Consider the following 22,171-nt stretch of genomic DNA (forward strand, 5'->3'; position numbering starts at 1 on the left):
TCATAACACCTGTTCCTCGAGTGTATTTATCTGCCATTTTATGAAAAAGATTTTGTTAACCCCCCCCTTTTTTTTTTATCAGTGAGGAAAATGAGACTAACAAGGGTTAAGTAACTTGACCAAAATCATACTTATGTTAATTGACAGATACAGGATTTGAATATTGTCCCTCTAGTTACAATAAGTTATAGTAATATCCAGTAAATAGTTTTATAAAAATATGAGCTCCAGATTAAAGTTTCACTTTACAAATGGAAATTTCTTGGTTTAGCCATCCCTTTTTGCATAATAAAGATATTTATATAGTATTTGATGCTATATGCTGGCTTTACCCTTTATTTTACTTATTAACAAATGAAGGCATTAAGAACAAAGTGATAACAATTGCATTTTCAAGTCGTTCTCTAGAATTCAGATTTTTGGGTAATCAGACAAGTTTTATCATCTGTTAATTTGAGGCAGTGAAGTTTTAAGTGCCAGTACTCCATAATCCCAAATAATATTGGTTTAGTATTGGTTAATATCCAAAAATGGCTCTAAAGAGATTTCCTGTAAGACTTGGTTAGATACAAGTTAAGTCCGTGAGACTTTTTTAAAAAAAAAATGTTTATTCTTTATTTTGGCAGGGGGAGAGAGAGAGACACCATAAGCAGGAGTGGGACAGAGAGAGAGGTAGAGATAATCCCAAGCAGGCTCTACACTCAGCACGGAGCCTTATGTGGGGTTTGATCTATGACCATGAGATCATGAGCTGAAATCAAGTCAGATGCTTAACCACCTGAGCCACCACATGCCCCAGTGAGACATTTTAAAGGAAGACAAAATAGTTTTAAGAGTGATATCTTGTGAGAGTTTTTCATTAGGGCTTGGAATAGAGTTGGGATATCAAGGTGGTCTTTTTGAGGCCTCTGGGTCAACTCCTTTGACAACCTGAAGTCAGGCTTCTGGAAGAGCATCTGTCTAGCAGGAATCCCATTTCACAGGACCAAAGAACCTCAGATTGGGCAGAGGTCAGATGTTTCAGTGGACCGTGATTCTGTATGAGTGTGGGGTAAAGTCAGGGTAAGACTGGTCTTATGATTTCCTTAGTGTTGGTACATAATTACCTGGGAGGTAGCTGTATTTTCTGAGACAAGGGCCAGAGAAAATAATTTGTTAGCCTTTACATTTTTAAGTCAATTTGAATTTCTGTTTCTAAATCTTCAGAGGAAACTTACTACTTTTGCTTAATTTCATTCATGCATTCTTATAATCATTTTGTGGTTTATTGAACATTGTGCAACTTAAAACTTTGGAAGGACCAATAAGAAGAACTTTTTGGTACGTTTGTGTTTTCCTACAGAATGTGCCTGAGGAACTTCCTGAAACTTTATCAAGTATTTTCCAGTTTGAACAAGAGGATGTATTAGAGTGGGGAGTCTCAGAAGCAGAAAGCATGGTATTTAAATCTCAGGAAGCTCTGGAAGTTCAACCAGCAGATGAATCAAGTAAAGTTTTGAAAGACGAACAGCCCATAGATGATTCCAAAGCAGCCAAATGGGAGTCTTTAAAGGTAAAACACTATTTGTGTTGGAAACAGGATTGTTGAGGATGTGCAAATGTGAAGAAATGGCCTGGGCAAGGGCCATGGCGTGGAGGTAAGTTCACCCTGAAAAAAGGGCCCTCTGCATGCAAATTGTCTTTTGGGGGCTTTTATTGTCAAATCTAATTACAACTCTGGGGGAGAAGACACGTTTTTAAGGAGTGAAGGACCTCAGGGCTTTCAGAAATTGACCAAGAGTCCTCCCATTACCATCTTGGAGGCGCCAGGAACTGTAGCTTAGGGACCAAGGCTGGTCCTGAGCTTTTTATATTTTACAACTTTGCCCTGTTTATGAGTTTATTTTAACCCTGAGTTTTTTCCTGTTGTGAGAATGTTTTCCAGATTCATTTTATATATGTATAATTTAAATAATTTTTACCATATTTGTGTGTTGCCTTACTACTATTTACTTATTACTTTTCTTTAATTTGAGTTACTTTTTGACTGACATGAGTTTATTTAAAAGGGGTACATTTTTTTTTTTAGTGTTTAGTTATTTATCCTGAGAGAGAGAGCAAACAGGGGAGGGGAAGAGGGAGAGGGGGAAAGAGAGAACCCCAAGCAGGCTCTGTGCTGCTAGTGTTGATGCTGGGCTTGAACCCATGAACTGTGAGATCATGCCTTGAGCTGAAATCAAGAGTCAGATGCTTAATCGACTGAGCCACCCAGTCTTCCCCCAAATGGGTACATTATTATTAGGATTAAAGAAGCCACTTTTTTTTCTGATCCACAAAATATTGTCTTATTACCATGGATTCTCTCTCTGACTTATTCAAATGGATACCACTTCTTGGGTAAACCACTTTCCCTCCTCTTTTGGGTTCCCTCTTCCCACTGAAGACCATGTTCCTGCTCTGTTCCCACCAGGTGAACTAGCCATTCTTCAACTTGTGCCATAAAATTCCAACTCTGAAACCATGGATTTATCTGTGATCTTCCCTTCCCTTGCTTTCACCCATAATCAGCCTCCAAGGCTTAGATACTTCCTAACATTATTATTGTTTTTAAGATTTTATTTTTAAGTAATTTCTACACCCAATTTGGGGCCCGAACTCATGACCCCAAGATCAAGAGTTGCATGTTCCACCAACTGAGCCAGCCAGGCACCTCACCTCCTAACATTGCTTGTAATTTTTTTCCTTGTCTTTTCCAGTTGCTCTCAACCTAGTCTGGGTCCTGGTTACCCTATGTTTGGATTAGTGCAGTTGCCTCTTGTTTTTTTCCTTCACTTCTCAAGCTTTACTTTCTTAAGTTCATCTTAAATGATGCTAGCATGTTGATCTTTTGGAAATAATGCATAATAAGGAAAGTGCACAAATAATAGTTGACCAGAGAAAAATCCATCATTGCTGTGGAGAAAGGACTTCTATGTTGGACTACAGGCTTCATCAAAAGTCATGCTATGTTTCTAAAGCTTGCACTTTGGGTATGAAATGAATTCTGCCAAGGCTAAGTGACCCCACTCACTGCTAACTCCTCCAGGTGAATCCTGTGTTTCAGACTCACACCTTCTAGATGTGGCGATCTTAGCATATTTTTCTTTTTTCTTTGTTTCTTCTCTTTTCTTTTCTTTGACAGTGTCTTTAAAGGCTATGGCATCTTAATGAAAAAGTGTTAGGCTATTGGGCACAGGTAACTTCTACCTGAACATTGGAACTTTGGAAATAAAATGTGGGCATGAGAAGCAAATGATTAGCTACTGAATGTGTTAAAAGATGACGTGGACTTTCTGGACAGCAATTTAACCACCATGGTCTGGCAGGAATTCAAATCCCTCATTAGGAAAGTTTCACACTAATTCTTTTGGATTGTTGTGACTGTTGCTAAATATTATTAAGAAATTATGAAAATGTATTTATTTTTGGTAAATAGAGGCAGTCCTTCCCTAAGGTAACTAGAATTTATTGAGTATTTACTGCATGCTAACCACTTTGCTAAGTGTTTTACATATGTTGTCTTATGTTTTCCTAATAACAGATTTCTTAACAAGACTATATTTGAAAAACCTGAGTCATAAAGAAGATAAATAACTTGTCTAAGTATAAATATCTAGTTAGGTCATAAAGGCAGAGCTTGGACTGAGATTGATCCAGTTCTGGAACCTTTATCTTTACCCCTTTGCCACACGGCTCTTTCATAACAACAATTAACAGGTGTCTGGTTAAGTACAAAAACAGGCTCTCAGTTGCAAAAGTGACTAGGGATGGAGTGTCCCTCACTAAACTAGGAGAAATGATTGGGCAAGAAAGACTTGGAGAATGGATTAAGAGAGCTCTGAACTGGAACCACAAATTTTCAAGAGGAGGAGAAGAGAAAACCAAAAAAGACTTTTATGGATTATTGTTTTGGGATAGTGTGGGGCATATTAAAAATACCATAGAAAAGGGCACTAGAAGCATTCCTGTGACTCATCCCACCAAGTATCTTGTATTTATTTGCATTAACATTTCAAGATCAGTTATAATCCATGAACTTTACTCTGGACATTCGAGGTCATAAAATTAGTCTCTAGCATCTCTGGCACAGGAATGAGGAACAATACACTCCAGCACGCCAGGCCAGATCTGGGGACAAGAAGACCTCTTTTGACACAGCAAATAGAACAAGCACAAAGGTGTGATAAAGGAGCACTGCTCAGAAATATGCCAGAAGGTCTCATTCAGGGAAAAAAACCCAGAGAATTTTATCAGTCTTTACTTTATTGGCTATTTATATTCTTAGAAGCTCATTAGTATAATAAAGGTTATTAGGACCTAAGTCATGACCAACATGACTTAGATAAATTAAATAAAAAAGAAAAATTAGATAATGGTGACTATGAAGAAATGACTGACACAAGGGTCTGTGAGAGGATTGTTGAGCATTTTAAGAAGGAAAAGGGTAAAAAAAATTTGCATGGGCAAATTGTATATACTGTGTGTCCTGAGATTTTAAATGGAAGGAAGCTTAATAGATGCAGGATGCCCTAAATCCCTCCAGTTCTCACAAAACAGTTATGAGTGATCTATTGCATTCAGAGTTTTAAACATGTATAAAAGATGAAAGAAGAAATGCATATCCATAGATAAACATAAAAGTGGCATATGGCTATAACAATTATATAAAAAACCTTAAGATCCACAATGTGTTGAGGCCTGTGAATCATGCTAAGAATAAAAAAAAGTATTTTTTTCCATATTAGTTTAAAAGCAAAGAGAGAAATAAAGAAAGATAGCCCTGTCATTATGGGTGAATAATGTGCTGACAACATATGACAGAGCTGCCGTAATTTAATTTTGGAAAAAGGTTGAGGTTTTAAATAAACAGAAATATGACAAAGAGAAAAGGAAGCTGATAAACTTGTACTTTGCTTCTCTTAAATCTGACAAGGAGAATAATCTTTAGTTTAGAATGAAGAGAAAAAGAAGTGATAAAAGAAACCTGAAGCCCAAGATTGGTAAAAGATTTTCAGAGTTAACTTCGATATCGGAGCCTGTCAGCTCAGGTAGCTAGGTTGAAGCCTGTTGCACCCCTGTCAGCTGACCCCTGTCAGCTTTGAGGAGGTGCTGAAGTAGGAGAGGACCTAGAAGCCTAGAGATTGGCAGCTGCAAATCTGAGTCTTATTTTTTTAAGGATAAGGGTTATGGTTTCTGTATGTATGTATTGATCTTGGACAAAACTCTGGAATGATTAAATGAATCATTAAAAGAATTTTAAGAACCTTCTAAGAGCCCCTGTACACAGCTTAGAAGAGGAAACAGTAATTACTTGGAGCCAGCATGAGTTTCTTAAGAACAAGCTATAGAAGACCAACCTTATTTCTTTTTCTAGAAATACTAGACTGAATATCAGAAAAGAGTTGGACCTGGAGTTCAGTGAAAGCCTCTGAGAGTGAAGAGCTTGGCCTACAAGAAAGCTCAGTCAACATTAGTTATTGTCATTAGCCTTTGGATTTTGGCAATCCATTTATGTAAGCCTCCAAATGACAGTTTTGTAGACAAGACTGTAATCAGGTGAACTGCTAAATGGATTTGTACTTATGCGAAGGATGCACAGCTAGTCATAAGAGTCCCTAGTGGACTGCAATAGGGCTGAGTCCAGTTCAACATATTTCCTAGTAATTTGGATGAGAATATGGAAGATTTGCAGATTGAATTTGTAGATAGCATCCAAATGAGATTGGTGAGATTTGGTTGGCCAGACCTCAGATGAAATTTAATTGAGATAAATGTGTGAATGGTTCTGTCCTTGGGTCCATAAGCTAAGTGCATAGATACAAGGTGACATGACGGAGAGCAAATATGAAAAAGACCTCAGAGTTTTAGGCTATGATTTAGTTTTGTGATAGGAAAGTAAGTGCAATCATAGTTTGTGCTGATTGACGAATATCATAAAAGAGGATCATCTTTCTCCTGGTTGATCCGATCACATCACACAACACAAATGTTGTGTTCAGATCTGGGTATCTAATCCTAGGAGTGACACTGACAAATTAGAGACCATTTGGAAGAGAGCCTTCAAGATGACAAAGCACAGTGCTTCAAAAACATGTAAGGTAGAATTGAAGGGACTAATGATGTTTATCTGGGAGAAAAGTGGGTCCAGGAGAGTCAGCTGTATTCAAATATTTGATTATCAATCAAATGGAAGGAGCTAGATTGTACCTGTGTGCTCCTGAGGTTTGAAATGAGACTGGTGGGTAAAAATTGTTAGGCTCTATAACAAACAAACAAATAAACAAGCAAACAACTGGTAGAGTTTCAGAGACAGTGACTGCCTTTGGGTATATCCAAGTCCTCTGTTCCTCATCGTGTTCAGGCTGGGATGGATGACCATAAGGTAGAGAAACTTTAGGGGAACTCAAACATTAACTAGGTAGTGAGATGGATTGGTCTGTACTCTGAGCTTTCCTTATTCATCACCACTTATTTACTTACGAAATTGTAATAGCTCTGTCCTATCTACTGCAGGGAGCCTAAACCCTGTACCTAATATAGGAGAACTTCTCTTTATTTGGCCTCCTTCTACTTATTCAACAATATCTCTCTGCTTTCCCTAAGGAAGGCCTCTCTGCTTTCTTCCTTAAACCTAGTTTAAGGAAAACAACAGTAACAACAACAACAACCAGAGCAACCAACAGAGAAAAAATATCTTTAGATGAAGTATTATCATAAATTCTGCAAATTTTCTAGGAAATCTAGAAAAACAATACTCCTAATACCTATAATGATAAAAAGGCAATTATTTAAGGAACACAATGCAACTGTATAATAAGTACAAATTGATAAACGCTGCTCAAAACAGTTAAAATTAATCTTGGCTTGTGCTTGCAATCACCTGTCATGCCAAACTTTTAAGAGGCTAAGGGCAAGTTCTATTAAAAATACCAATCAAAGGGCACCTGGCTGGCTCAGTCAGTGGAGCATTCAACTCTTGATCTCGGGGTTGTAAGTTCAAGCCCCACATTGGGTGTAGAGATTACTTAAAAAATATCTTAAAGAAAAAATACCAGTCAAGAAGAGTAGATCTATCAAGGGAAAATGTATCTTTAATAATTTTAAGGCAATAAATAAAATATTATAGATAAATATGATACTAATATTTTATTGCTATTAAGGTGTATATGTAAAAACCTAGAAAGAGATTTAGAGGGAAATGTCAGCTTACCTTTAGAATTTATATTCTGTTATCAAATATACATAGAAATTAAGAGTTTCAATGTAAGATAGACCATTAAATATGAGAGAAAGATCTAATTTTCATGTTGCAACTTTCCTTAACAGCATACTTTATATTTTCTTGAAGGTGAAATCATCAGAATTTTTGCAAATCAGAGGAAAAGAAGTTAAGCAAACACAAAAAAGTAAATTAGAAATTCCGCAACAGAGACAAGGAAGGTGTTCAAAACCCCAGTGGGATCAAAAACTACCTAAAAAAAAGTAACTTCCTTAAGTTTACAAATTTTACTGTCAGTAGCAATGATAACTGAATATGCATTTTTAAAGGAAGAATAAATATTGAGGAAATTCATATATGAGATCTAAGTTAAACTTTCCCACAGGAAGAGTTGGTATTAGATATTATGGTTAGGATATATGTGCTATACTTCACACTTCTTTCTATTAATGCTTTTGACCAATGTACTTAGTTTAATGATATAACAATGGTCTAACTAGAATAAAAATAGCTCTTAGTGAGACAAAGGACAATTAAATGTTAACATGTCAGATCTGATACTTGGTCATATTAATACATAATTTGGATTAACTCCTTATTATATTGGTTAATTTTGTTATGGCAAAATAAAATAAAATAAAATTCAACCCAACAGAAAATAGGCAAATTTGGTAAGATGACATCATTTTTCTCTACCATTATTTCATGTTTTATTTCCACCTCCCCTCATTTTTAATGGAAATTCTTGCTACACGAGGATACAACCAAAATTTTGAATAATAATGTGTAAATGCAGTTTAGAGTAATGGGTTTATTTTTTGTCAATCACTTTGTTGAAACTGATTTTCTCCTTATTTTACCTCTAGGTTTTTATGGGTTGGTTTATTCTAGATTCTTCTTCATTTAACTCTTTATTAGGGCTCAAAGAAGCTTTAATTATTAGCTTTTGTTGTTGCTTAGGGCACTGAAAGGTGTATTGGACATGGAAGACAACCTTTTTATGGCCAGCCTAAACTTTGTAAATGGATATTACTCACAATTTAGTAGCTGAGAATAGACTCATGGGAAAAGAATTCCAAAGTTTATGAAAGAGTCAAATTGGCATTTAAGTGACCCTGTACATGCCATTGCTTATCTGCATTGCTTTAAGCTCATTTAGTTAGCAAGATTATGTATTAAAACAAATAGTGACAGCAGACAACAAGTATTTTACCTTCAATAAATAGTTACTGTCAGATTATCAATGAAGCAGAAACTTCTTGATTTTTTTTCCCCTAAAAAACCTTGCATTTAGTGCATTAAGCAAAGTAGTGTGGCCACACACAGAGTCAGAGTCTTTTCTTTTTTATGTCTTAGTGTTCCAAAGAATGACAAATAGTCCTCTTTAAGGAGAGTGTGCTATAAAAACATACAGCCTTTCTTGAACATGCCAAAAATATTTGTAGATCTTTTTGAAATATATAGTACTGTGTTAATTCATTAAAATTGAAATTAGAAATTTCCATTGGAGAGAAGTAAGAATAAGATGCAGAGGAATGAAAACCTGATAGTTAAGAAATTTATATAATGAAAGGGAATTTTGGAAAACTGTTTCTGAAAATCCTTTATTCACTGCTCTTTTCTCTCTAAGCCATTTTTTACATAACTTTTCTCACCTGTGACTAGCCCCCAAATTAAATTGTTTTCTTGGGAATTCAGCCATCTCTTGGAACGTAATGTTATTTAGCTCAATAACCTAGGGAGATTCACTTACAAATCTGTTATTAGAGTATGATGGAATTCAGAGTGGTTGTGATGCTTTTTCAAGGAAAAAACGTTTGTAATTTAATCTGAAGTACGTTTCACTAGCCAGGACCTGTTCCAGACAGAATGATGATGTAGATGAGCTTGACATCAGAGCTCACCTTTTTCTCCCCTCCTTTTTCCCCCCAATCCTTCCCCCCCCGAGTTCTTCCCCCCCCCCAATCCTTTCTCAGGATTCCTGGCTTTCTGGACACCCATTTCCACTCCTCCAGTTAGGTCTCTTTGTCTCAGGCATTTCCAAATGCTTTGGTTTTACCTCTCTTCACCTCCTCACCCCCACCTCCAGCTCCCACAGGTTTATCCTATTCAAACATGTGTAAGTTTTATGCTCTGTTCAGGTGGAGCCCTATGCTATTTTGGAAATGATATAAACTGCTCTCTATTAGTGATTTAATAATGTCCATATTGTGCCTAGCAGTGGGGTGGGTGTTGTCCAGTACAAATTAATAACAACGGTAATAAAAATAAAACAAGCATTTCTTGAGAAGTTCCACAGTCCAGGACTTCTTTTTATTGATTTTACAAAGGCATTTGTTAGGGGTTTTTATTTTTTATCTTACAGAAGACCTTCAGAGAGACCAGTGATATAGCTTGCAAGTGTTAGAACTGAGATTCTAATCCAGGCCCAGCCGACTCTAAAGTCTATCTTCTTCATACTATGCTACTATCTAGAACACATGGAGCAGTTGATGGGCAGACTGGCATCAACCCATTAGATAAAGGGTCAGAAGGGGTGGCACGAGAACAAGGCAATGTATCAAAAGAAATATTTTTTAAAAAGCAGTAAATTTTGCAGCGAAGTTTGTCTTGGAGGCATTGTTTGAAGGATGTTTAAACATGGGCAAAAGGATAAGCAACATTTGACCCACAACAGAAGGAACTGACAGATATTGTTGGCCCTGTAAATTGTCCTGGAAACTGATATAATAGCTAATATCTGTCATGTGAGACACATTAAATTAAATTTAATTAAATAATTTATTTAGAGAGAGAGACAGAGACAGAGTGAGCTAGGGAGGGCAGAGAGAGAGAGGGAATCCCTAGCAGACTTTGTGTTGTCTGCAGAGAGCCCCATGAGAGCCAGGCTTGAACTCACGAACCTGCGAGATCATGACCCGAACTGAAACCAAGAGTCAGATGCTCAGCTGACTGAGCCACCCAATACATTCAATCCTTTCTTTCTTTTCTTATTATTGAAGTATGGTTGACACACAATGCTACATTAGTTTCAGGTATATAATATAGTGATTCCACAATTCTACATGTTATGCCATGTTTATAAGTATAGCTGCCATCTGTCACCACACAACACTATTACAGTACTATCGAATATATTCCCCATGCTGTGCCTTTTGTTCTGTGACTTATTCCATAACTGGAAGCCATATCTCTCACTCTTCTTCACCCATTTTGCCCATCTGGTTGCCCTCTCCTCTGGTAGCCATCAATTTGTTCTCAATTCCTCTCTTCCTTAAAGTAACTTTATCCAGGATGTGCTAATAAATTAATTGACTTGTGTATGACTTAGTGATAATTTTATTTTATTTTTTAAGTTTGTTTATATATTTTGAGAGGGAGGGAGGGAGGGGGAGAAAGAGAGAGATCGGGGGGGAGGGAGAGAGAGTGAGAGTGAGAGAGAGAGAGACAGACAGACAGACAGACAGACGGTAGGGGAGGGACAAAGAGACGATGGGACAGAGGATCCAAAGCAGGCTCTGCGCTGACAGCAGCAAGCCCAATGCAGGACTTGAACTCATGAATTGTGACATCATGACTTAAGCTGAAGTCAGATGCTTAACTGATTGAGCTACTCAGGCACCCCTGACCTAGTGATAATTTTAAACAGGATTTGAACAGAGGCAGTCTGACCCTAATGTCTGTGTTAGAAGTAGGGCCACATGCTAAGAGCCTTGAAATTTAGAAAGAGGAAATTAGACAAATGCAGCAAGCAGCAGAGAGCCATTATGCTGGGCAAAGGAGTATTTAAAGACAAATGTGCCAGAATTTTGTGGGAGGAATGGAAGAGAGGAAGAGACCGAGGATGTCATATTCAATCCAAATCCAACTGGCAGACCCTTGCTAATGCAGGCTGAGGTGATGAGGACCTTGACAAGAGTGTCTTGGAAGTGAGCAGGGAGAAGCAGCAGCCCTGGGCAGCAGAGAAGCTCAGTCTTTCATAGGATTTTCAGGTGAAGGGAAGAGGACTCAAAGATGGCTCAATGTTTTGTATCTTAAAGATGAGGAATCTAGGTGAGATAGTGATACTGGAGGTCAAATTTGGGAGGTCTTGGCACAAGAGAAAACAGTTGAAACACTGAAGCTTGCTTTTCAATGTTCAAAAAGAAGCTCAACCCTGGAAGCCATTACCCAGTCTGGAAGATGGAGAAAGAAAATTGAGTGACTGAATCAAATTATGATGAATTTGGGAGGTAGATGGAGAGCTGGGATAGGACAGGTTTTAAAAAAGCTCGCAAAGAAAGAGCAGTTTCAGGAAGAATCATTAATATGGTCAGCTGTGTCTTGGAGATTAGAGAACATGATATAAAGTTCATTTGGTTTGATTTGATGAAAAGGTCATCATTTGCTTAGTGTAAGAGTATAATTTTAGTAGGGAGGCGGGGATGGAGTAGAACTGGATGGGGGCCACTTCTACCTCAGGGGTTATTAACAGGCAGTAATAAGAAAAAAAGTTGTCTTACAGTCCACAGCATTGTGTTTAGATCCTAGTAGTTACTTGCTAATTTTATGAGCTCTCCAAAATAAGCCTGCTCTAAAATAAGGATAACAATACCTCCCATATAAGTTCATTGTGGGAATTGGAGAGAATGTATGTAAATCACCTAGCATAGAGTAGTAGCAGTACTTGCTCAATAAGTATTTGTTGACTGGATGACAAGTGGCAATGGAAATTAAGAAAGATCTTCATGTGTTCTTCTCTACTTTGGAAAGGCAGGAGAGAGACAAGTTCTGCATAAACTTAGAGACTTGAGTTCATTGATGCTGGTTAATGGATAATGTACTACATTATTCTACCTCTTCAGGGACATTAGCATTCGAGCAGAGTAGCAATGCATGATGGCTGGATATGATGTCACCAATGGAGTTACAGAAGTCAGGAGAGAAGACATTTGGGCAGGATGGTAATGAGTTTGCTTTTCAACACGTTGCTTTTGAGGTATCTGTAAGTCATATAGGTTGAGATCTCCAGCAGAAAGTTGGGTATATAACTTTGAAGATCTGGCCCCCAATTGTGATATTAAATTTGTTATAAACCATTATTATAGTTTTTAATCTTATATGTTTAGACACCCTTTTTAGAGCTTAAACTAAACTGTTAATGTATTTTATGTTGAAAGACCACAAAATGATTAAAGAAGCTCCCTTTCTTTTCTTTGCTGCAGAATTCCTCAAGACTACCCCTCTCCTACCCTTCATGATCTGTGCACCACTGTCCCAGCCCAGGAGCTGCCTGTTAACTTGCACCTGGCTTCTCGAGTGTACCATACAGCTGACAAAAAAGGTCACAGTACTTTGCTTGGGATATTGGGAACCTCTTTCTTAGGTGATCAGTGTACAGATGAAGAGTACAGAGACAGGTAAGAGTTCCACTGGTAATTTTCTTTTATACTAGATTTAAACTGTCAAATTCTATCGTTGAGGTTTAGAGTTTGATGACACAATTCTGTTTTTAGACGCTAGAGAGGAGTAGTTTTGTCCTTTTCCATTCCTTCCCAGCATACACACAGTCTAGGACAGTGTCTTCATTTCCTACTGTTATTAACATGAACCATGGCCCATCATAAGGTAACTTCAATTTAGTGGTGTCTACTTACCAAAGAGTGTCACATACATTATATCATTTGTTCTTCATAACAACTCTGTAGAATACAGATGTGAAAATTGAGGTTCATAAAAATCAAGCAACTTTGCCAGGCTTATACATTAAGAAAAATCACAGATTTGGGATTCAAAGTCAGTCTTTTGGATTTCACACCATCATTGGGCCTACTTGAGTCCAGGGATTATGTACAAAAGTCATTACCTCTGGAGTTTCTTCCATTTTTCTTTGTGTCTCACTTTCCTTTGGCATCTGAGTATTCTTTTGTAAAGAATGTAATTTATAGCATCCTCGAAAGAGAGGAGAAAAGGGAAGGGAGCTCACATGTAGTTAGCAGAAACTACATTCCTGGTACTGTGTGGTGTACTTTGCATCTTTCCTTTTTAAACCTTCAACTGTAATAAGTCATCATTTCCATTTTATTATTGAAGAAGCTTAGGCTCCATAATATCAGGTTGCTTGCCCAAGTTCTTATCTCTAGATAGTGATAAGAATCCACATGTGTCTTAGTTTTTCTCAGTTTTTTTGTGATCACCCACTTAAGGAGGAGTTTTAGACTTTTCCCCTCCCAATTGCCCTTCCCCATTAAATTTTAATACCGTGGATATAATGTGCATCTCATGGTCATATATGCACACGCGCGTGTGTGTGTGTGTGTACACGAGCATACATGCCATATACATAAAAAGAGTAAGCTGTCATCACCTCCCTCCCCAGGCACCAACTTTCACCCCTTTGGGAGTGATATCATCTGCCCATTGAGAATGCATATTTGTAAGTCTCTTGCCTTTTGTAAGAGTTGCTATAAATCCTGAAAAATCATCTACTACATGTTTAAGAATATTCAAAACATTAAACATTAAGTTAAATTTAAATAGAGACATTTTAAGTATTACATTTTAAGTATTTTAGACTTACGAGAATAGTTTATAAGACCACTTTTAATTACACAGACTATCACAGCATTATTAGTAACTTATTCTTTCCATGGTGTATTCTGAGCTCATTTCTTCAAACTTGACTTTTAGTAAAAATTATAACACTTTTACTGCATGTTTTCAAGGTGTAAAATCATCTGGGGGCACATGGGTGGCTCAGTCGGTTGAGTATCTGACTTTGGCTCAGGTCATGATCTCATGGTCCTGAATTCAAGCCCCCTGAATTCAGGCTTTGAGCTGACAGTTCAGAGCCTGGTTTAGATTCTCTGTCTCCCTCTCTCTCTGCCCCTCCCCTGCTCATTCTCTCTCCCCGCTCCCATCAAAAATAAACATCTGGTTTCCCTGTGCTCAGTTATTACAATGAAATTCAGTTTAAATTTCTAAAACAGGGTCATTCTCATGCTTATTTTCTAGTTAGGCAAAAATATTTTTCAAAGATGTATTTACTATTCACAATCTTAAACATCTAAATCTTTTAGTTTTAATTTATCTGGTGTGTTGAAATTTTTGAAACAAATTTTATGTGAAGAATTTTGGAAATTTCCAAACTGTTACAGTTTCTCTGGTAGAAAATAACAGTTGTGCAGTACAGTCTTTGGCATGTCTTTGAAAAGCCTAAAGCTGAGAGTGGGAAATAAAGACATTACTATAAACTAGTAGTCGTGAACCCACTATTCTAAGTCATTTCCATTAACACTGTAATCTAAGCATCATTTTGAGGTGTTACAGCTTCTAATAGTCATGTAAAGTGTTAAAAATACTGGTATCTTTCCAATTCTAAAAATTTTTTCTTCAAGTAGATCTTGCTTTTTCCAAGAGAGTCAATAAATGTTCTATTTGATGATGATAATTCTTGGCAATTTGTTCCTAAGTACCAAATAAGAAGTTAATTTAAGCACTGAATATTTAATTCTCTGGCATCCATCTCTTGAGGATTACCTTGCTAAACATAGCTTAACCTTTTCAAAATATATCTATCTGCTGAGCCTACAAGTTCAAAGAAATGTATAATTTTTTCTGCACTAATAAGTGTTCTCAAGAAAGGTAATTGTAAACACAAAATGAATACCTTTTCATTTGGTGGCTTTTGTTTTTTTCTGTGAGATGAACAGTTAACTACAAAGCCTAACAGTATTTGTGGCTATATAGTTTTAATGCTTTCCCAATTCCACATGTAGTAATTGATATTTGTGGCAAACACCAAGGATATTTTAATGGGCTAGATAGGTACATACTTAACTTTATTTAAAATAGCAATAAAATTTTCAAACTTATGCTTATTTTGCTAAACAACAATTTTAATGAGAACTATAAAAATGTTTCATATCAATTATAATTTTGCTTTTAAAGTTTCTGTATTTTAAAGAGAAGTTTATAGTTGCTTAGTTAGAATTCTTAGCATGGAATTTTAGATTTGGGGTTTTCTTTTCTTTTCTTTTCTTTATTAAAATTTTTTTAAATGTTTATTTATTTTTGAGAGACAGAGAGAGACAGAGCATGAGCAGGGAAGGAGCAGAGCGAGAGGGAGACACAGAATCTGAAGCAGGCTCCAGGCTCTGAGCTGTCAGCACAGAGCCTGATGGGAGGCTCGAACCCATGGACCGTGAGATCATGACCTGAGCCGAAGTCAGATGCTTAACCAACTGAGCCACCCAGGCGCCCCAGATTTGGGGTTTTAAAATAAGAGAAATCATTAAAAGTGTTTGAACACTTAGATTAAGTTGACAGTTTGGTGAATAGCCTTCTAACATCTCCTTGTATGTGCATGTGTTTAAACCACATATGGCATTCTATAGACTGATTTTTCACTGAGGGTTATGTGTGAACATTTAAATATTTTCATATTATTCACTAACTTAACTGAGCTGCAGTGTAAGAAGATTCCAAGTGTGGAACTATTTATTAAACTTCCTGCTTTAAAAAATTTTTTAATGTATATTTTTTGAGAGAGAGAGAGAGGCAGAGAGAGAGCAAGACAGAGGATCCCAAGCAGGCTCTGCACTGTCAGCACAGAGCCCAACATGGGGTTCAAACTCACAAATCGTGAGTTCATGACCTGAGCTGAAGTCAGATGCTCAACCAGCTGAGCCACCCAGATAACCTTTGCTCTAAAATTTTTGATGTATATTGCCAGACTTCTTTCCAGAAAAATTATTCAGACCTGTAGTCTACCAACAGTTTAAGATCTCCATTTCCTTTCACCCTTATCAAACAACTAATTATCAATCTTGATTTTTTTTCTAATCTGATGAGGAAACATATCTTTTAGTTACTATATATATTTTTTTATTTTCAATGATGGTGAGGCCTTTGGCTATTTTTCTCCTTTTGAAAATTATCAATTCATATTCTGTTGGGTCATCATTCATCTCTTCTTTATTGATTTATAAGTGATCTTTTTATATTAAAGATTTTAATTATTTGTTATGTATAGTAGACATTTTCTTTTACTTTGTTGTCTGCTTTCTATTTTTGTTATGGTGTTTTATGCTACCCAGACGGTTTAATTTTTATGTAGTAAAAACTAGCAGTCATTCTAGCATGTCTTCTGGTCTTGGTGTTATTCTTAGAAATGGCTTTTCTACACTTAACATTTAAATGTATTTTCTCATGTTTTCTTCTAGTTATTTTATAGCTTTCTTTGATCCATCTGTAATTAACTTGATGTGAAGAATAAGCATTATTCTCCCCCCCAAGTGACTAGCCAATTGCATACTATCATTATTGCCAACAAATCCTCTTTCCTCACTATTTTGAAATGCCAGCTCCTCATACCTTAAATTCCAATGTGTTATTGAGTCTATTTATGGACTTATGTCCTATTTCACTGACTTGTCTATGTAAAATTGCTTGTGTATTTTGTTGATCCACCATCAATAAAGAGAGAGTTGGCAAAAAATGCTGTCTTACAGACATTGGCTGACCTTCTTAAGTCAGGTTCACCTTACAGCCAGCTTCCTGGTGGTAAGCAGTGCTTAGGCTATAGATCCCAGACCTAACCCTCCACTTGGCTTCACATTACAAAAGAAATTCTTAATCTCATTTTGAAGAAATGTGGACAGATTGTTAGCTCCATATATTAAAAGAGTGGCAACTGCAGTAATTAGAAAACCAGAAGTTAAGTGTCAGAATTTAATGTTTATTTTCAAAATAATTAGAAAAAATAATTACTATTTATTATTGTTATAAAATAATAATAAAAACAATACTTGAGCAAAAATGAAAAATATGCAAGAAAATGCAAAAAAAATCCCATGATTATTCAAAATCTTGCTATCAGATGCTAAAGGAGACTTGAGACAAATTTTTATACAAAGATAATACTATTTACATTTTCAAATATATGATTCTAGGCTTTTCTGTATGAAAATAAATAACATAGAACAAAACTGGGATAATGCTGTGTACATGCTTTGTGACCTGATTTGTTTTAACTGCATTGTAATTATCTTTCCATGTCAAGAAATACAGATTTGAATAATCACTTAAATCAATCAGCAGATATTTTTTGTGTACCTACTGTGTGGCAGGCATAGAGTTAGGCACTTGGGAAGTACCTGCTGGCAAGAGAAGCATAGTCCCTGCCCTTAGGGAATGTGGAGATTGACAGAGAAGAAAGGTGGTAAATTACTTACCATGAATGTGATAATTAATGTGCAGAAGTTCAGGGTGCTGTGGAAACCGGAAGAAGATTTCCTGATCATCTTGGAAGGTTTGAGGAATTGATATTTAAATAGTGGCCTGAGAGTGAATATACATCACTTGGAACTTGTTAGAAATGCAGGTGATTTGAATGCACATTGGAATTTGAGAGTCCCAGCTCTGGACAGTTGGAACTCATTTCAGAATTGGAAAGAAGCAGCATTGGAGAATGGGAGGAACAGTGATGCAGTGGAGGCTGAGTGGACGCATGAATCAGATCATGTAGGATTTTACAGATACCCTGCATGTGTGTGTGAGGGCATGTATATGAGGCTTTGGGGGAGAGATTCTTATTCATAGTGTATTGGGAAGCCATTGATAGGGTTTTTTGTGGAAGAATGACATGATCAGATTTGCTATAAGATATCACAGTCCTCATCATGACTTTTTACTAGCATTTGGCACAGTTGCATTATTAACTCTTTCTTAAAACCCTTTAATCTCTTGACCTTTGGGACTATACTCTGTTTTGGTTCTCTTTCTGCCTTCCTGGCTATGCCTTCTCAAGTCTTCTTTGTTGGTGTCTCCTCATCTTTTGATTTCAAAACATTGGAGTGCCCAAACTTATACTGATACCTCTTTTCTCCCATACTTACCAAAGTGATCTTATCCAAGACCATGGCTTTAAATATCATCTATATGCTGATGACTATAATTTACTAAATATACACAGAAGTATGTTCATTGTCCTTATAATAACTAAAAACTAAACAACTTAGGTGTTTATCAATAGAAGATTTTTTTATGGTGTATCCAGTGAAGGGATGCATTGCAATCATGACTAAGAATGAGGTAGTGTTTCGTGCACTGACAGGAGGTAGAACTAAATAAACAGATATGTGAATATATACACATTTCTGTGTGTGTGTGTGTGGAAGAAAATTCAAGAAATTGTTAATCGTGGTTCTTTTGTTTTCATTATAGATTATATACTAATTCCATAAAAAGTGAAACTTCACTTTGTCCTATTTTTTGTTTTATGTATATGGTATATGTTTGTGTTTTTAAAAAATCTTTCTTAGTTATGTTGCTTGTCGACTGCATAGACTAGAATATTTTTTAAGCCAATCAAATTTTTTTCTTATAATAGGTTGGATCACCCCATATGCATTTATTGCCCTGTCAGTTATACTTGATATTATTTTTGTCATCTTTATATTCTCTTATTTTAGTTCTTTGCTATTTCCTATAATCTGTCATATTTGCCAACATTTATCTATGTATTTATTGTTTGTATTATTATCTGATATATGATGTTATGAAATAGAAACTTGAAGCCAGCCTGTTTTTATTTTATTTGCAAGTAATCTGTTTCTTCTCCACTCCTCCTAGATGCTTGTAGGACTTTAAGTTTTGCCTTAAATAATGTCACTAGCACATGTTTGGGAATGTTTTGTTATTTTTTAAAATAAAGTTTAAAAAATTTTTAAGTTTTTATTTATTTATTTTGAAAGAGAAAGAGCACGTCCATGTGTCTGAGCAGGAAAGGGGCAAAAAGAGAGAGAAAGAGCCCAAACAGGCTCTGTTCCATGCTGATCTCCATGACTGTCAGATTATGACGTGAACTGAAATCAAAAGTTGGTCAACTCAATTGCCTGAGCCCTGGAGTCTGGAGCAGATTGCTTTTTTTTAAAATGTTATTTATTTGGGGGGGCACAGAGTGCAGGCACACATGCGCAAGTGGAGGAGGGGCAGAGAGCAAGGAGCAAGAGAATCCCAGAGCAGCCTCCAGCACTTTAAGCTCAGAGACTGATTTGGGGCTTGTACTCACAAACGGTGAGATCATGACCTGAGCCAAAATCAAGAGTCAGAGGCTTAACCCTCTGAGCCATGCAGTCACCAGGGTTGGATTGCTTTTTAATTAATTTTTAATATGCAAATATAGCTCTTCAGTCTAGGACTTTTTCTGTTATATTTTATGTAGTATTTTTATTCTATTTGGTGCTTTTCTTCAGAAATATCAATTAGCCATATGTTGGATTTTTATGGTCTATCATCTACATTTATCATCACTGTGCTTACATTCATCTCTCAAACCTTTGTTCCTTATCAGTTGCTTCATTTTTCCGAGATATAAGTTTAAAAATTTTCTTCTAACTACCATTTTAACACTGATACAGCATTTTTCTTTTTTCTTAATTACATCAGTCTCTTAAGAAAAATCTAAGTTTTTTGTCTTATATGAACTTTTTATTACATGTTTCATCAAACCATTTAAAAAGTTTCCTTGACAGATTTTTGTCAACAAAGCAAACTATTTCTAAAATATTTTTTGAGTTCTATAATAATTTTTTTTAAAAGGATGTTCTTCATATACCTTCTGGATGCCACATTTCTTATACTTTGCAGACTTCTTTGTAGAACTCATATTTGATTTTTCTATGTACTCATTTTGAATGAAGATAGGTCATTTCTGGTTGCCCAAAGTTAATATCAGATAGATTTACCTGGCATTTCTTGACTGCTCTTTTTGGAGGCATTAGAATACGATGTTTAAGTATGTATGTATGTATGTATGTGTATGTATTGAGACAGAGAGCATGCAGATGGGGGAGGGGCAGAGAGAGAGGGGAAGAATTCCAAGCAGGATCTGTGCTGTCAGTGCAGAACTGGATGTGGGGGCTCAGACTCCTAAACTGTGAGATCCTGACCTGAGCCGAAATCAAGAGTTGGATGCTTAACTCACTGAGCCACCCAGCTGCCCCTAGAATACTATATTTAGATGTTAAGGCACCAGAAGATTCAGGTTTATATTACTAATTTACTCATTCAGAATCTTGAAAGGTGTTGGGGGTGGGATGGATTAGGTTCTGAGAATTTTGCCCCTACACATTTTCTCTGTGATTGTTAAGACTATTATACCAGAGGCTGACCTTTTTCAATGGTTTTTCTATATGATAAAGATTATTCTAGGCTTTTTTTTTTTCTGTGCATGCACATATATTACATATATATCTTACAAAAATGATATTAAGGGTGTTTCCTAGTTTATATTTGTTGTTTTGAGGATTTTTACTATAAAACTGAAGTACAGGCACATGGGTAATTATTTTGACTTACTGTCTCTACTACCTATAGTTGACAAATCAACAATATAAAGTGTGCTTGCATCTTAAAGATTTTTTTGGATCTTCTAAATATTGTGATATTTGAATATGAAAATGGAAAATTATGTAATAGAAAATGCATTGAGGCGCATTTATTATATAATTTAGTATTAACAACAACTCTATGTAAACAGATAAAATCATTCCATTTCCCAAGTAAAGAAAATGTAGTTCAAAGATTAGGTGTAGGTGACTAGTTCATGTATATAGGGCTGGTAAAAGCCAGATTCAGACCTAGATATCTTTGATTCTAAATGTCATTTCCATTATATTCCACTTCTCTGTGAACTTGTGAAGACCCTCTCGTTTTTTTCTTTTCAGGCTTCATTCTGAATACTTGTTCTCATCTTGTTTTCAGAACCAATCTTGATATGAGGAAAAATCTGAGGAGCTCTCATTGAATATGAGACATGCATATTTTATTTACCCTTGGTGTTTTGTTATTTGATCCATTGTGACCCAATATTGGAAGCAGGGCTTCTGCTTCTTTTAGGGTAGATGTTCTTATATTGCTTGTTCCCTTTTAAGAACTGAAATCTTGTTTCTGAGTACTAGGCCAGGGCTGGGACCTTGCTAAATATGGTAGACTTCCCTGATGTTAATTACTTAATTACTTGTAGCATTCACTGAATATGCCTCGTTTTGTTTTCCCCATTACTGTGCTCCCCACTAGAATGAGCTATCATCCCATCATGCTAGAACTTTCTGATACTAATTCTAGTACAGTACCACCTGTGGTCTGTCATACTACATTTGGAATATTGTGTTTTATCTTCTGCTGTATGTTTCTTTCCACTATGGGCATCTGGAACTCACCTTCCCCCCACTGTGCCTCATTTCCTGCATTGCCTTCCATTCCTCAGAGGTTAAATCTTATCCTGGCCCCACCCCCATCCCTTACTTGACTTGTTCCTTGCTATGTAATCCAGGCAATGACCCAAGATGTTATGCCAAAGCACTTAAGACTTAATCCCTGTCTGAGGTCTAGCTGGGCATATGTCACAGAAGCACGTGTTTTAGAGCCATGAGAGGATCTTACCCTTCTCTTAGCCTAACCTTCTCATATTTATGGATGAGGAGACTGAGGGTAAATTTTGCAGTGCGAATCACAGTTGGTGACAGAGTTAGAAGTAGAATAAATAGTAACCTCAATTAAATTTCTTTTATATCCATTTTTTAATGGATATAAAAGCTTTCAGCATATTTAAAAAATATATAGATTGAAATGACAGAAGTCATTTTGCTATGCACTATAAATGTTTAATAAGATATTAGATTAGTGTATTTTTAATTTTATATAGATATATAAAAACAGGAGTTACTTGGACATTTATCTGATTTCATAACTGTCAATATGTGAAAACTGAAATTTTTTTAAAGCAAAGCAATGTCATTCCACCAGATGTCACTGTTTGCATGTAACAATGAAGTTACAATGATTAAAAATAAAATCCCCCATTTCCTAATCATATTTTGTAAAAAATTAAAATCTATATAGTTATACTCTAGATTTATTATTTTATTAATATTATATTCCCTCAATTTT

General features: G+C 36.1%; 1 protein-coding gene across 1 annotated transcript in view; it reads left to right on the forward strand.

Moving 5' to 3' along the window:
• Nucleotides 1–22,171, forward strand: part of TTC6 (tetratricopeptide repeat domain 6) — a 186,031-nt gene that overhangs the window by 68,742 nt on the left and 95,118 nt on the right. Inside the window, exons 4-6 of the mRNA XM_039249557.1 lie at nt 1,343–1,552; nt 7,367–7,500; nt 12,442–12,636. Of these exons, the coding sequence (XP_039105488.1) occupies nt 1,343–1,552; nt 7,367–7,500; nt 12,442–12,636 (539 nt within the window). The remainder of the gene's footprint in view (nt 1–1,342; nt 1,553–7,366; nt 7,501–12,441; nt 12,637–22,171) is intronic.

This window comes from Hyaena hyaena, unplaced genomic scaffold (assembly GCF_003009895.1).
Source record: "Hyaena hyaena isolate Hyena2069 unplaced genomic scaffold, ASM300989v1 scaffold_342, whole genome shotgun sequence".
Classification (NCBI taxonomy): domain Eukaryota; kingdom Metazoa; phylum Chordata; class Mammalia; order Carnivora; family Hyaenidae; genus Hyaena; species Hyaena hyaena.